At 31.4% G+C, this 17,768-nt stretch overlaps 1 protein-coding gene across 2 annotated transcripts in view; it reads left to right on the plus strand.

The window, feature by feature from the left end:
- Ranbp21 (exportin-5-like protein Ranbp21) overlaps positions 1–17,768 on the plus strand; it is a 63,196-nt gene that overhangs the window by 8,314 nt on the left and 37,114 nt on the right. For both annotated transcript variants that reach the window (XM_089245780.1, XM_089245772.1), the window contains exons 5-12: positions 2,377–2,559; positions 9,277–9,309; positions 10,398–10,583; positions 11,082–11,158; positions 12,909–13,008; positions 13,439–13,522; positions 14,494–14,619; positions 14,781–14,868. In XM_089245780.1, the coding sequence (XP_089101906.1) occupies positions 2,377–2,559; positions 9,277–9,309; positions 10,398–10,583; positions 11,082–11,158; positions 12,909–13,008; positions 13,439–13,522; positions 14,494–14,619; positions 14,781–14,868 (877 nt within the window). The remainder of the gene's footprint in view (positions 1–2,376; positions 2,560–9,276; positions 9,310–10,397; positions 10,584–11,081; positions 11,159–12,908; positions 13,009–13,438; positions 13,523–14,493; positions 14,620–14,780; positions 14,869–17,768) is intronic.

The raw sequence follows: 17,768 nt of genomic DNA on the forward strand, positions 1-17,768 counted from the left end.
TTTATTATAGTTTTAATAATATTTATAGCAGATTAATGGCTAATTAATCTGCATTATTTATACTTCATTAAATATATTATATTCACCTAATTTTTATTATAGTTTTTGCAAAATAGTGTCCTAAGAATACCATTAAGAATTTTCAAACACAAAGTCATTGAGTTAAGCAAAAAATAATTAAATTGAAAAAGTTGGTTTTTGTTCAAATATAAGAAACATTTATTAATTAAATATGAAATATCGTTAATAACATTAATAAACATTTTATTTTAATTAATTGGAAGTTTCAATGATTTTTCAGAAATTTTATTGTTTTTAATATTAATGCTATTTAAACCAAAAAACCCCATTTTTTTCTACCAACCCTGGTTTCTGTAAATGTGATAAATTCAGTGATTACCATATTTTAGCATGCATAAGGTACCCATTTTGGCAAATTATTTTGTTCCAAAAATAAGAGGGGTTTCTTATACATGAATAGTATTATAGATATATCTTTTCTACTTTTTTCCAAATTTTAAGCCTAAAAAAGCGGGGCGGGGGGTTCCTTATTCACGTCAAAATATGGTGTACATATAGAACCATATTTCTTTATGCTTCTATGTTTAATATTTTATTTTTTATGTTTAATATTTTATTTTTTATGTTTAATATTTTATTTTTTATGTTTAATATTTTATTTTTTATGTTTAATATTTTATTTTTTATGTTTAATATTTTATTTTTTATGTTTAATATTTTATTTTTTATGTTTAATATTTTATTTTTTATGTTTAATATTTTATTTTTTATGTTTAATATTTTATTTTTTATGTTTAATATTTTATTTTTTATGTTTAATATTTTATTTTTTATGCTTTTTATTATTCTATGTTTTATGCATAATCACAACTATTTTGGTAAGTTTGAAAAATTTTGCGAGTGCATCAGATTTACTATAGTGATTATGTATAATCCCCATCTCATATTGGTAAATATGATAAATCAGTAATTGATTTAACAGACATTTTACTCAAACTTTAATCTAGTATGATGGATTTGATTGATGATGTTGATTATGTTTAAAAAATGTTGATACAGTTTAAAAAAGCTAACGTTACAAAGACTGTGATAATAATTTATACGTTGTAAAAATATTTATAACACTTGTTTTAATTTAATTTAATTTTTATAGCGAAATATGTGTAGTGTATTTTTTACATGAAGGAGATACTGATAAGTGGTTGAATTTAAGTGATATTTCCGTGTGATTTATTCCATTTTTGTCATACCATCTTCATGGGAGAATTAGAATAATCATGGTAATGTAGCTGCAAAAGGTTGGGAAATTTATCAAACTTACTGATAAGGTAAGGATCCCAAGGTGTTATTCTCGAAAAATTATGAAAAAAATTTAAGTACATCCATCTCACCCAGAAACATATGAAACAAAAAAAAAATCAGTGGCATAATGCAATTATGAAAGCTGCAAAAAATTGTTAAAAATTACCACAGTGGGCTACTCATCGCCTCTCATGCTTCTTGGCGGTAATATCTATCAAAAACTTTTCACTTTCTTTCCTACAACTTCTCTGTTCTAGAAACTAGTTATTTCTCGTTTTTTGTTTGTGCAGTATTTGATCTTGTGTTGTTCAAATGATGCCACTCTAATACTCTAGGATTACAGAATTTTTAACGTCATTCTTGGCCTCTATTGGCATTCAAAATATCTACAATTTTTTGAGTGACCCATAATAATTCTGCTGGATTTTTTGATATTTTTGTGCACATTTAAATGAGTATAATCAGTGGTAATTTTTTCAAAATTTTTTTGAAGACGTCACCTTGGGAACCTTTCCTTGCGAGACAGTGGGTGATTATGCAGAATAAACCAGTGATTATATAGATCAGCAATTCTCAACCTTTTTTGACTTGCGGAGCCCTTTTAAGTAAAAAAATTCTGGCGGAGTCCCATAGGCCAATTTTTTAATTATTCATCAAAGTTACTGATTTATTTTTACTATTTAAAAATATTTATGATTATTTTTGAAATTGTACTTTTTTATTATTTTTATTTTCCTTGAGTGGCCACAGAGCATTGGTTGAGACCCGCTGATATAGATAATGACCAATCTATCACATTTACCGTAACATATTCAATCATGCTTCCAAACCAAAGCTATCAGAGAGCTAAAAGTTCATTGATTGGTAAAATTTCATTTCGATCAGTATATATAACTTTAATTCTATATATATTTTGGTTATACTTTTATCCCTTTAAAGTTATGATTTGAAAAAAAAGTTAATCATTTTTATATTTAAATGAATACGGTTTTAATTCATGGTTATCATTATAAAATTTCAAATCAGGCTCATTTAGTTTTACTTTTTTTCCAGGAAACACAGTTGAATATAGTATTATTAGTATTTCTTCATTTGGCTGAGGATGTAGCTGTTCTTCAGTGTTTGCCACCAAGGAGACGGAAAGACATTTTTCAAGCGCTCACTATGAAATTAAATGAAATTTTTTCTTTCTTTTTGAAAACTCTGGATCTAAATTACAGCCAATATTTACTTTTGGTAAGTAAATATTGCAACTTTTAAAAAAGATATTTTTTTCAAGCAAATGTATTTATAATTTACTGCAAGGCATGGTAAATACCCGTTGCCGGGTCACCATAGTAACTAGAAAATTGATGTATTTTGCCTAAAATTTCTTAAATAGTACATTTGAGTAATATGGGTATAATCAGGTATAACTAGGACAATTTTTTTGCCTTCAGGTATGACCTCCAAGTAGAACAGTGATAAACAATTTCAAAATGCCCTTATGATGCTATAGAGTCGGTGTTGCTCAGTTGTCACTATCAGGGTTCATTGATATATATCTCGATATATACAGTCGAATCCCATTTTAACGAATACCGTTATAGCGAAAATCTTGTTTTAACAAAGACATTCCTAATCCCCTAGATGAGTTTACATAGGAAGAATGCAAAAACCTGGAATTCCTTTATAACGATAATTCATTGTAATGAAGCGATTTCTCCGGTCTCTTGGAGTTTGTTATAACGAGATTCGATTGTATCTGATATTTTTTTTATTTTCAAAATATCAAGACTTATGATATTTTCTATATTTTTAGTCAAAAAAGGATTTGGCATTTTCATTGGTAAATGAGTTTATCAATCATTAGTTCATCTGTAAATAAATAAATAGATTTGTTGAAAAATAAAATATTCAGTCGAGTTTCAGTTGATATTTTCAGTTGAGAATGAGTCTACATTTTCAGTTCAGAAGAGTCTGATATTTTCATTCGAGGATGGTTTGACATTTTCAGCCACGGGTAGGATAATATTTTCAGTCTGGTGTTTTCAGTTGTAAATGGCTGATATTTCCAGTCAAAAATGGGCTGATATTTTTTATTGAGGATGGACAGATATTTTCAATTAAGAATGGTTTGATATTTTCAGTCAAAAATGGGCTGATATTTTTTATTGAGGATGGACAGATATTTTTTATTGAGGATGGACAGATATTTTTTATTGAGGATGGACAGATATTTTCAATTAAGAATGGTTTGATATCTTGTCAAAAATGGGCTGATATTTTCAATCGAGTATGATTTGATACTTTCAGCCAAGAATGGCTTGATATTTTCAGCCAAAAATGAGCTGATGTTTTCAGTCCAGAGTGAGTTGATATTTTCAGTCGAGAATGGGACGATATTTTCAGTCGAGGATGTTTTGATATTTTCAGTCAAGGATGGGCTGATATTTTTAGCCACAAATAGACTGATATTTTCAGTCAAGAATGGTTTGGTATTTCCCAATCTGGGATAGTTAGCTATTTCCAGTCGAAGATATTTTGGTATTTGCAGTTGAGAATGGGCTGATATTTTTAATTGAGAATGGTTCGATATTTTCAGTCATAAATGGGCTGATATTTCTTTATGGGCACCTTTTTTTTCAGCCCCTTTTTGGGCATTGGTTTGGGTAATATGGAATACTATATGTAACAGGATGACAAAAAATAAGTGTATACAAATTTTCTCTGACACTCTGATTGGCAAAGTTAATTTTCTTATCTGTTGACATAATATTAAAGAATATATTCTTAAGTATAATTTGTGAACTTACTTAACTTTCTGCTTCAAAGGGGAAGCCTACCAAGCCACTTTTTTTTCTCCTCTGTAAAGTTTTTCCCTCTCCGGGAAAATTTTTCAGAATTCTGGTAAAAACATAAAAATTTTAACAATTAAAATTTCCAGCTACAGGAAATGGAAAGCAATCTCCAAGGATCTGGAAAAAATATGCATGGAGGATTTCACTGCAAAATCCATGGGGGACAAGATAGTGGTTTTTCCGAAAACTGTTACTGATCATGGTCGCATCGCTAAATTGTGTAAGGCAAGACTCATCAACTTTAACACCTACTTGATGAATAGCAAAAGACCTGTAAGATTGTGCTCAAAGGCCTAAAGCTCGACACATCAGAAGATGATATTCAAGTCACTACTGGAGCTGAATTTTGAGCTTATCAATGTTCAACAATTTCATTGAGGTCGCAACAGTGCTGAAATGCCTATCTGGAAGGTAGGGCTGTATATATACCCAAAACAGGTGAAAAGGTTTTTGGAACTCCAGTTTCTTGACCATATAAAGATGAAGGTTGAAGAGTATCAATCTCTCCAGAAATACACTCAATATTACCCATGTATGACCTGGGGCCATCACAGCTCCAGATGCAGCGCTCCTGAACTCTGCATTAAATACATTCTGCCTCACGAGAGCAGATCTTGTCTCACTGTTCGGAGCAAAGATTGCCCATAATGTGTGCACTGCAATCTGTTTCATACAGCGAATTACAGGAACTTCTCATTCTCCCCTTATTACAATTCAAAGCAGAAGGCTGAGAGGAAGCGCAAGACTATCCTGGGACCATCAAATAGAAATCTGGTTCGGCGTCTGAAGAAATTGGCTAAAGCATTGACGGGTGAACAGAACTCCAGTCCGTCATCCGCGGTCTCCCCGGCGTTAATCTCAGTGGTCAAGAATAATGATAGACAAGCTTGACCTGTCAAAGAGCTTATCTCCGCCACAAACACATCTCTTCACATTTTTGTGAAAACTGACTTGGATTCTGCTCAAGTAGTGTAAGAGCTGATGGGAGGTGTTTCGAGATTCACTGCATCATTCCAAAAAACGTTCTTGCTACCGAAGGAATGTCAACCTTCATCAATACAGAGGTTTTTATGTTACAGTCCCTCGGGGTTGGTGTTTTTTCCCCTTTTTCCTGATTTTGATGCAGTTACTTTGGACTGGTGAAAAGATTGCAATTTCTTAATTCAACATCATTAAATCTTAAATTTTTTGAGAAAACACTTTTCTTCCAATAAGGAAGAAGGAAGATTTTGGGCCAATGAGGAAACAGCTACTATGACATCATAAATATGATCTCCAAATCTTGTAATACCCAGACTTTGTACGGTTTTGGCAGCTAATTTTTGAGAATTTGGACTTAAATTTCTTCAACATTTTTGACCAGTGATCGAATCCCCATTTGATATCAAAAAAAATTTCATTGCACTACGTGCACTACATTACTGACGTACACACACATTCTTGTCTTCATTGCCCATCATAGGCTTTTTGTAAGTCGGAAGAAAACAGCCTGTTGAAAGCTAGATACCAACGAAAATGTTTAATTCTGGTCTGGTCCTGTCTTAACTTTCTGTGCGTTTTATTTTGACAAAAATGTCAAGGAACAGTACTGCAATAATCATTGCTTTGTATCAGAACAGCAAACAAAATTGCAAAATCACTTGGTATTGCCTGTTCACTTGTCTCAAGGGAATTGTTATTTAAGGTGTTGGGTCATGAAATTGACCGTCTAAATCATGGAAAAAAACGCTCTGTCAACACAACTAGGAACTCCAGCTCATCAGAAAAAAGGGTCGTTTGAAATGCAAGTCTCAATGAGAAAGATTGCCCATAAAACGAGCATTATCAGGAATTAATCAGGAATCTGTATGTTTGGTAGCAGAACTGGGACTGATGGCTTATGAATTCCGAAAGTGTCAACAACTTACTGATGGTGTATAGCTCTAAATTTTACAAAGCGTTTGAAGCATTGTATCGCAGCCAAAGGCAGCTACTTTGAATGTAATTGTATAACAAACAAATGTATATGTTTGTGTTACGAATGGTCAGTTTTTTTTAAATTTTAATTAATAAAAGATTATTTGGAAAAAATGTTGTATGCAGTTATTTTTTGCTACTCGGTATTATCTGAGTTGGACTTGAGTATCTTTTCAAGATGAAAAGTTTAGTAAGAAGAGGGAAGGTCTAGAAATAATGTGTGTCCTGTCCTCTGCGGAGGTCCACCTTGACTGCCACCTTGTGCCAAAATAGATTGCATTTGTAACCCTTGTAAATAGACTATGACAACACTGCATCAGCAACTATATAAACAAACTATGAAATTTTATTTTTCATTTTCATAGACTCGTTAAATCTCGTTTTTGATCAATTCGAATTAATTTTCTTCATTTTGAACCTCCTATTCCATATTACCCTTTCAAAACGAGTTTTTTTAATGCATTTCATCTTAGTTATAATATTTATTTTTACATATGATACACAAGAAACCAAATTTATAAAATATAGGTTTCAGGTTTCTACCATGTTTCAAATTGGAATAAAAAAAATAAAAAATAAAAAATTTTTTATTCCATGTTACCCAAATGTACTGTTTATGATTGCTGAATCAGCCATTGGGATGACAAAAATTTTATGATTTTATTGCAGTATGTCTTTCAGCTTGAGATCCGGAAAAATCAAAACCTTATTTATGACAACTTTTGCAAAGCAAAAAACATGCTGCTCCTGAAAATGTTGTCTTGCACCTTAACATTTTTTCATTTTTTTATTTGTCAAGTCCTGATTTACTGTGTTTAGGATACAGTATTGTGAAAAAATTATTTTTGTTATATTTTACCAAATCTGGGTGTTGCGGACAAAAATTTGAGAAAAATAATTCTGATTAATCTTATTTGAAAAGCGTGTACACGTATTGAATCAAAACATCGCCACAATAACATCACAGTGAACAAAAATATCACCCATGGAAACTGCATCTATTTTAATATATTTGTAATCTTGTTGTTTTAAAATTTTTTATTTTGCCATGGTTTAACATGAAACCCACAGGAACAGGCTGATCTGCAATCGAGTGCAATGTGTTTTATTATGATTCTTAAAAAAATATTGTTTTTTTTGTGTAAATATTATATTGGTAAATAATTTATAAATTTTGTATGAATAATAAAATATTACTTAATGTCATTGTACAATCAAAATATATGAAGCACAATCTTTACTGACTACATAAATATAAAACTATTATATAAATATGAAAATTCATATCCAAATTTTTTAAAATAAATTTGCGCTTAATTGATAATGACTCAAATAGATTGACCATCTCAAAAATATTTTTAAAAAATAAAATCTTACAACCTGGTGACCTAAGATAAGTCACCCTATAATAGACTCTTTCAGAAGGTTGAAGAATTATATGTTTATTAACTGCAAAAAAGTTAATGTAATAAATTTTATCTGATCTGTATATATAAAATTGATTTTCTGTGTGTGTGTTCTCTATACAAATCTACAATTTTAGGTCGATCGTCGCCAAATTTTGCGTATATACCAAATGGGACCCGACTTGAATGATAGGCTACTTTAAAATTTTGTCATAGCAGGACAAATGCCCCAAATGGGCAAAAAAAACTGTCGGGCCTCAACAATCACTTTTGGAACGTTTACTTTGGTTACGGGGTTCCCTAGCAATACATTTCAGACGTGTATATGCCTTTACAATTGTTTGTCACTTCTTTAATGCTGCCAGTATGTGTATAATAGTTTATGCCTTTATAATGGTTTGCCACTTTTTCAATCTTCCCAATAACAAGGCTTTTTGAATAGGCGTCAGAATAATCATCAGCATCACTTTGAGGGTCTGGCACAGGATGATCCCCATAGAAATCTGCTGAAATTGTCAATTCTACTGTAGAAATGCGAAATTTAGTGGGTGTTTTCCACCACATCAATAATTTAAAAAATTATTAATTGAATTCTCGATTTTTGAAATATCGAGTTTCCTTAGAGATACGAAGCGCAGACAATTAAATTTTAAGCAATTAGCCAGACCTACTTTTGAGTTGAATATCCATGCAATAACATTGATTTCAACTTTTTATTTATATCTTCTCAAGCATCAAGATTAATGTCTCCATATTGTCTTTTAATATTTAACTGCATAAATACACATGTGGTTTAGGTTTTTTAAAATTAATTATGGGCCCATAAAAAGTACTTCGAAAAAATTTCACAGCTTTAATGAAGCATTTTTGGAAGCTGAAATAGGCAGATGGATAACTTGAAGTTCAAGGGAGGAAGAATCGAAATGCCCAGGGCCCCTTAAAAAAGGGAAAAAAAATATTCATTTCTAAGTTTCTTTAAATCTAGAATTGTTTCTTTCATGAGTCGTGCAGGAAGTCGTCATATTGGTTAGCTTAGACACGGTTTGTATGTCCCTCAAAGAAAGAAGGGGAAAATCACATGATCCTAAAAGCCTCATTGAAGAAAATCCGGGCAGCGCTGGGTATTATAGCTAGTTATAAATATTTTTTATTTCATATAAAATTACCTATTATAATATTTAATATAAAACCCATTATATCAAAGCGCTGAGATTATTGTATTCAGAATTTTTCGATAAAAAAAATATATGTATGAATGAGCAAAGATGATTGAGAGATCAAGAAGATGATGGAAAAACATTTTTTTGTCTTCATACATTGCTTGCATATGTATATTCACAAAGGCTAGAAAGTCAGGGTTGCTTGTAAAATACAGTAATTTCCTCATGCTCACTGCATTGAATTTAATTGTGCCTGGTAGTTGCTTGTGGGATGCAATTATTGCTTCAGTGAAGATAATTTTTGATGCAGTTCTTGATCTTGTGCTCATTTCATTTGATGTTTGAATAGATTTAAACCATTCTTTGATAGATTTTCCAAATGAAATATTTTTTTTAAATTAAAACAACTTATTACAGTATTTTTCTTTCTGTGAAAAAGTGTTGGTTGCTCAACCCAACAGCACATGGTCATTGCTCTTGGAACAAACTCTAAAATATTGATAACTCGGACATGTGAACAAGTTTTAATTTTCATTACAAAAACTTTATTGTAAAAAATACCTAATAACTGAATTTATTTTATTATTGTAGAAAGATTCTGTTGGAGAGGTAAACAAGCAAAAGGTAAGGAAATATATTTATAGCTATTTCATCCTATAATTTATTGTTCTTCAACCTTTTACAGCTGTGGACTGGTAAAAATGGTTGAACAGTTTCATGGAGGAATTTGGATAAATAATGCACAGATTTACTAATGACCAATGACATTTTATTTGATAAATCTGAAATTATGTGGCAATTACAAAAATGGGACGAAATATTTTGCGGAGGGCACGGTAGCCCAGGCAGATAAGATACTTGCCTGAAGTACCAAAGGATGTTTAGAAGTGTCACAAGTTCCATACCCGGTTCATCCTTGTCAGAAACTTTCCTGACTCAGGGGTACAACAGATATGGCAACATGACCACTGAAAAAGATTGCTACCACAGGGAGTTCCACATCAAGGGGTTACCAACCTCTCGATGAGTATTAAAAAAAACCTGCTGTTCAGAATCGGAAACTTTCTTTGGTCCCACGGAATTGTTTGGCTAGATGCATGGGGTGATGCTCACACAACGAGAAATAACGGCACACTGAGCAGGAGAACAAAAATTAGCATCAAGGTCAAGTGGGCATGGCAACAAAATCCGAGGCAACCGGCAATAACCGAGACAAGTTTTGTGCAGAAATAATCTGTGAACAAAAAATGAGGTATTATTGTATGGGTGTTTTTGCAAAATTTTATCATATAGAAGACTAATTTTGTACTTTCAATAAATGTTATTGGTTTTTTTTCTTCATGTTTCTGTTATTGGTTTTTTTTTTCTTCATGTTTCTGTTATTTTATAATTTTTTATCATGCATAAAATGGAATTATATCAATTCACAATAAATATGATCATTATGAAGTATATTTTAAGTATATTTTATGTTTCATTCATATCCATTACAAATTTTAGAAAACGATTTTGTGTACAAGATTCATCAAAAGACTGGTTATTTGTGGAGATAAAGATTACAAGGAAGAAAATTAATCACTGCCCCACAAATAACCAGTCTTTCGATAAATCTTTTATTGACAAGTGGAGAGGATGTTTCTATATGATTTTGTATGTTTGCTTCAAACTTACTCTTCAACTCTACAACAGATTTCATTCATTCTTATTATAAGGCTTTAGTTCATTGTTACTTATCCAACACTGTTCTGAAGACATTTTATGGCTATTTGGAATGGGTACCGTGGATTCATATTGCAGCACAAGACAATATGCTAATGCAGATTCTGTGTAAGTTACTTGGTGATCCAGCAATGCGTTTAGCAGCAGTTGAATGCCTCCTGCAGATAGTCACGAGGAAGGTAATGTACCATGCAAAGTATTGCAATTAAACGCCATGTACTTTTCAATATTTAATTTTGTAAATTTTATTTTACACTGTTTTAGGTTACTACTCTTATGACATATCAGGGAATATTACAAAAAAAAAATGTAAATGTGTTTATACACCAAGTGTCAAGATCTTTTTTTTTGTATGAAGTTAAAATTTTAAGCTCATTTCATGGTGGTGTTTGAATCACTATAAGCTTCTGCATGAAATTCTTGGCACGTTAATAGTAACTTGATTGAAAAATTCTCATTGGTTGGATGAATAATGAGTGAGAACTTTTATTAGTATAATATTTGAGGAAAGAATATTTCCTGCCTCTCTCTGAACATGCATATGCTTATGCAAGTTTTTGAATTGAAGTAACAAAAGAAAGATGATTATAATTAGATGTATAACTGTAGTTGTATTCAATACAAAAATTATTTTTTATGAATAAATATGGTTTTGATTTTTGTCTTTTCTTTTCAAGGGAAAAGTTGATGATAGAACTCCACTTCTCACACTGTTCAGTGATGATGCAATGAACATATTTCTTTCTTCTGCATGGTTATTACTTATTATATAATACTATTATTTGTGAGAGAGAAAAACTTTGAATTTCATTAACAAAATTGACTGTTTTTGCTTCATATGATATTGATAAAATTCATATGACAGGACAGTGGTTCATAACCAGGGGACCATAAATTGATTTTAGAGGTCAGATAACTACTTTGATGAGAAAATTATCAACTCATTTTTTTACATTGATATGTACTAAATAGTGTTTTCTTAAAGGGGTCTGTGGCCTTCATTTCATTAGCATAGTGGGTTCCTGGAACACAAAAAATTAAGAACTCCTGGTCTATATTATTTATGAGTGTCTTTTCCCAGAACAGAAATTATATTTCACCGCAAGTTTTCAGATTTCGTATCTCATCAGTTCTAGATTATTAAAGCTCATAATTTCCTAAATTTTCTATGAAATTTTTATAATTTTTATATGCAGTTTAAAATTTTTAGTTTTTCAACTGGGTCCTGTTTTTTTTATCTTTCAAGGTTTTTTGTGACTGGAAATGTATTTATTCAAAAATTTATTGCTTGAATCTGATGCAACTAAGTTTCACAGTATCAACTATTAGACATTTTAAAATTGCTTAATGGATAACTTAAAATTGATCAAAATTTAACATTAATGAAATCTTGTATGTCAATATCACTGCATATTGGGTAACTGAGCAGGATATACCGTGATACCTTGGCTAACAAAGATAATTCATTCCGGAATCACGTTTGTTAGCCAAAACATGATTTCCCATAGGTTTCCAAAGAAAATCATTTGAATTGTTTCAGAAAAGGCCCAAAATTTGAAGATAAGCTTCATAGAGAGAATACCAAGGAGTGCTATGAAAAAGACAAATGCTAATTGAAAGCTAAAATTAAGTTTCGAAATCAGATAAATAAGAATTTACAAGAAGATTAGATGCCAAAGATCTTTTTATTTTACAGTAATGTGTGCAACTGACATACACAACCCAGTTGAGTTTGTGAATGTCCCCATTAATTTGTGATTTGGTCTGCAAAAGCTTTGTGTGTGATACATGCAGCTCCTAGAATGCTCAGACTGTTGAGTTTGATACCTAAAGAGTCTTGCACTGAAAGAAAGTGTGCTCTGAAAACATGAACTCTTAGCTGAATCATTTTACATGAAATGATTCAAAAACATTCAGGAAGAGAAGTTGGGAGGATATATTTGAATAAAGATTATAAGGTAGACATGAATTAATCTGGCTTACACACACGTGACAGTAATTTGGAAAATGATTAGAGCTAAAATTCAGTTCACAACATTGCTGCCTCATGTTAGCGAATAAAGTTCTATACAATTACGAAGAGTATCAACTAAAATGTTCATTAGCAGAATCTGCATTCTTTAGCCAAGACAGAGAAATCAAACAAAGAAAATCTTTGTTAGGTGAAAAATTTGTAAGCTGAAGTACATATATAGATATCACTATCTTATTATGAAAAAAAAATATATATATATATATATATATATATCATATATTTTTTTTTTCTTTTTTTTTTCATTAAGGTTTGATATTTCTCTACACTTATTGTATGTTTGTCATACTAAATGAAGATTGTTTTCCCATTTTATTTCTAAACTATCCACATTTCCAAAAATATTGAGAACATTCTTTTTCTTTGTTATCACATTCGTTTATCATTGCCATGGTTAAAATTTAGATTTAATTTTTATTTATATACTTTTACTAGTTCAAATATATAATTAATTTTGATGAAAATTTTACAGCTCTGCTTCTTCTGGTTTTGGAAATGAAGAAAACTACTTGTTTTTAAAAAGGTTGTGTGAGGTACTAGTCAATTTAGGCATACAACTGGCGTCTTTGTGGGTATGTCATTTGTCATCTATTATGATAGCTTGAAATGCTATAAAAATTCCATGGTTTTATATAAAATATCGCTCTGAAAATATCACTGCATAAGTTAGTTTTTTTTTTCATTTCTTAGAATGATTAAACAACAGTTTTTTTTTATATGTGCCAAAAAGAAATAAAAATCTATTTAGAACTCTATATTCAAAACTATCTCTGTTTCAATAAATGATGTGGGGGAGAAAGTAGCTGAATAAAGACTAAGACTAATTTGATTTATATCGTGGGGGGAGGGGGGGAGGTTCATTTATGAGAATACCTTGTTGCAAACTTTTTGTTATAAGAGGGCTACATTTTATTCCTTTGTGTTAATTTTTTATGTACTTTTGAATTTATTTTATTTTTGTTTCTTGCTTATTATTTGGTAATTATTTTTTTTTAAATGCAGACTGATGAAAATGATTCAAAAGAGCCATCAACATTGAAAACATATTTGAACATCATACTGACCTTCACAAGGCATCCCAGTTTGGTAATTTCATAGTATTCAGTTAATTGTAAATATTCAATAGAACTATTTATTCATTCTTACTATGTACTTTTTCCTTCCTCAACAGAAGTTTACCTCAAATCTACTGAGAAATAAGAAACAATTTGTAGGTGTAGGGGTCTTAAGATGTAGATATTTGCAGTTACGTTACGTTAAAAAAGAAAGTTTTTATTTAAAAATGTGGAAGACAGATGTCAGCACCAGTATAAAATGAACCAATCAACTCTAACAACATGAATATGTTAGGGTCATGTGTATGTACACACACAGGACGTTCCCACATGTAACAATTCATTATAAATTATGCAAAGGAATGTGTACAAGGGGCATGTATGGTTAAGTAATAGCAGCTGCATTAGGAGAAATCAAATATATTCCACATAACTCAACTAAAATAATCTGTCAATCATTTCTGAGGCTTTATTTTTTGAGTTCAGCCAATTTTTTAAAATTCTGCTGTACCTTTGAAAGACAAGTAGTGCTAATAAAAAAACTAACAATGAAACTTTTAATTAATTGAGATAAAATATAATGGAACCACATTGATACATGGGCAGAGATACAGGGGGGGGGGGCATATATATGTATATATAAATTGACATCATCATCGTGACCCCCCACACTTTGAAGTCTATCTCCGCCTGTGCATTGATACAATATCAGCAAGTTAGTTTAGGTGATATGTTGTAGTTTATAAGATTATTATAAGTTACCTTTTTCGAAGGGAAAAAAATAATTACATATAAATATTTGACTTGAAAATAAAAATTTGTTAAGTTCTTAAAAACCATGCTAAACCTTTCAGGAATAGTATGGTTTCATACATGTCATATAAATTGAGTGACCGATTGATATCTGCTAGAAAAGAATGAATTATAGCAGATAAATGTGTGAGAAAAAATCAACTACTGTAAAAGCAATGCTTGAACAGGGTTTGTTGCTTTATTTCCCAGGTTCTTTGTGAAACTACAGTGAGTCTATGGCTATGTTTCTTGAACCACTCAATCATTTCTACTAATTCAAATATTTCTAATATTTTGCTGGACATTACTTGTGCGATTCTTGAAAAGATGACAAAGGTAGTGTAATATTTTATTATTTTGGCTTCATTGAAATAACAATGTTAACCATTTATGTTTGAAGTGTACAAAAAAATTGAATCATTTGTTATACAAAATATTTGTGATACAAATGTACAAACAAGAATAATTTTTGTGATCTTTTTGTCCTTTATCTTCAGCCTGGAAATTTATCTGATAGTTCGTCTACATCGGAATATGCACGACTTGAATTCGATTTTGATGAGGATTTAAACAACTTTTACATAAGTAAGAATATTATCTTTTGACAAAATTCTGGCCGAATATTTTGAAATACAGTCAAACTTATTTATAATGAACATGGATATTATGAATTTTCACTTATAACAAAGTTTTTCCATGTTCCGAGAATTTCGAAGTGTTTATTTGTGTTATTTTGATTGCTTATAACAAACACTAATTTCAGCAGAGTATGCCTATAACAAATTTTCAACCAGTTTTCAAGCACAAGCTTTCCCAAATTTCTTTGTAATCTTATCCAAATCTTCTTATTGGTAGACCATTCTACAATGCATAGCTGCAACTGATTAAATGCCTCTTGTTTATACCTTGGAAGGCATTCTATTAGGGTGTTTTTGAATACTGTTTTATCCTCTTTCTTTCCTTTTTTTTTTTTTTTTTTTCAAATCCTATTTTGCCAGCAGAAAATCTTATGAGAAAGAAAAAATGAAGCTTTTTATATTCAACAATCTAACAACACCTTTCATGCACTTGTATCACTAGGCAGCTAGATTCTGACATGGTAGTGTTATCGTGTGTGAGTTCATTTTTGAAAATGTCCAAGTTGAAAATGCTAACTAGTTGGTTGAGAGCAGAAAATGGAATAAAAGCGAGGTTTGAAGAAATCCGGCATTCCTTCAAGTTCACTATCTATAATTTTGTAAACAAAAGAGAAATTAAAAAGAAAGTTTCCACATATGGTGAGCTGAGAACATTTCCAAGAAGAGATTCAGAGAAGGAGCTCATACTGATTTAGAAGCAGCTCTTTTCAAATGGTTTGAAGAAGTGAGACAGAAAAATATTCCTGTGACCGGCCCCTTGCTGAAAGGAAAAGCGTTACATTTAGCATGCTTATAAGGTAAAAATGATTTTAATGTAAATGATGGATGGTTACAAAGATTTAAAGATCCCCATGGCATCACATTTAAATTAATTTCTGGTGAAAGTGCTTCGATTGACAATGAAGCTGTTGAGAAATGCTTAAAAACCAGTAAAAGACTTATTTCCTGTTACAAATCTGCAGATGTATATAATGCAGATGAGACAAGTATTTTATCAGTTGCTCCCCCAAAAAAAATGGCTTTCAAGGGAGAAGAACGCAGCAGTCGTAAAAATTCCAAACTTTGTCTATCTGCTATGACATGTACGAACGTGGATGACAGTGATAAAAGATTCTCGTCATAGGAAAATCTATAATTCCACGATGCTTAATAAAGAGAGCAAAACTTCCTGCATCATACACAGCAAACAAAAAAGCATGAATGACTTCTGAGATTTTTTCTGAATGGTTGAGGGAATTCAATGAGATGAGCCTTAAGAAATGAAAGATTTTGCTTTTAATAGACTGTCTCGCAACACCAAGGTGATTTTGAAATCGATCACTGTACATCGTCTGCCACGGATTCAAATGGTAAGTTACAGCCTCTGGATCAAGGCATAATAAAGAACCTGAAAGTAATGTACAGAAGAAGTGTACTCCAGAAAGTTTTAATTAGTGTGGAGGAAGACGAAGAAGCAATAATTGATGTGCGACAAGCTTGTCTTATGTTAGCTAATGCTTAGAATGTTTCAGAAGTTATCATTCAGAATTGTTGGAGGCATGAGGATTTCAGGCAAAATATTCATGGAAATGGTGAAAATCAATCGAGTGTTCATAGTTCTGCCATTCACGAAAATGAAGATGATGATGGAACTTGGATTCACCTAACGAAAAAAAGAGTGATTGCTCCTGAATTTTCTTTTCAAGATTATGTAAATGTTGATGAATCCAGTTGTTCTGGAAACCCAGATGACAGACGCAAGCGTTGGTTGTTGTTGATGAAATCCAAAATAAAAATGATACGATTTCAAGTGATGAAGCTGTTGGAATAAATTCTGAGTTTGGAAAATTGTAGAAATTATTTTGCGAGGTATAGCTGTTCCAGCATTAGATGAAGTGGAAAAGCATTTGACATCTACAATCATATTGAGAAAAAAACAAACAACGATCGACACATATTGTCATTGATGTGTGCTGATGTAATTACGTACGATTTTTAAATTAAATTTTTTACTTTTTGAATGATTTTATTTTAATCTATATTTATTTTAAAATTCTTAGATTATCAAAAGTTGTGTGTCTTTGCATGTAAATTACTGTATATACTCGTGTATAAGCTGAGTTTTTTTGTGGAAAAATTTGTTCCTCAAGTGGGAAGGGGGGGGGGGGGGTCAGCTTATACTTGGGTCAGTTTTTGACAAGAAAATATCAATCCCCACAATCATTAGTCATTTTTGTAGCGGTGTTCAAGAAACCGGCATTATTGGGATATGTTCAAACCCCATAGAACTGATAATGTCAAAGCCAAGGCAAAGAAACGAAAACATCATTGTCTTTGATACCAGGTGGAATAACGTCGATTGTACAGCCTTTAGATGTGAGCATCAACAAGCCTTTCAAAGACTATTTGAGGAATTTGTGGATCAAATGGATGAGTTCCGATGATAAAAAAACTACAAAAAGTGGTGCCTTGAAGAAACCTGACATTGGCCTAGTGTGCTAATGGGTACATGAGGCATGGAATTCTGTTTCCACCAAAATTATCATCCGATCCTTCAAAAAGTGTTGCATCAGCAATGAGATGGATGGAACTGAAGATGATATCCTCTTTGAAAATGACAATGGCGATGACAGCCCAGATGAAGATAAAACGGAGATGCTGCACCCTATGATGATCTGATGGATTGCGATGAGCTTCGAGCATCAGGAGAAACAGATTAAAAAGTTTGAATAATTTTCTATTGTAAATTTCCGTAAACTATTCATTTTGCATGAAAATATAAGAATTTTTTTTCTTTGAAATGCACAAATTTTTTGGGGTCAGCTTATACATGGTTTTTAAATTTATTGCAGTTTTTGGTGGTCCCCT

This window comes from Pholcus phalangioides, unplaced genomic scaffold, assembly GCF_987345545.1.
Source record: "Pholcus phalangioides strain wild (caught in Gottingen) unplaced genomic scaffold, Ppha-v1.0 ptg000003l_1, whole genome shotgun sequence".
Lineage (NCBI taxonomy): Eukaryota > Metazoa > Arthropoda > Arachnida > Araneae > Pholcidae > Pholcus > Pholcus phalangioides.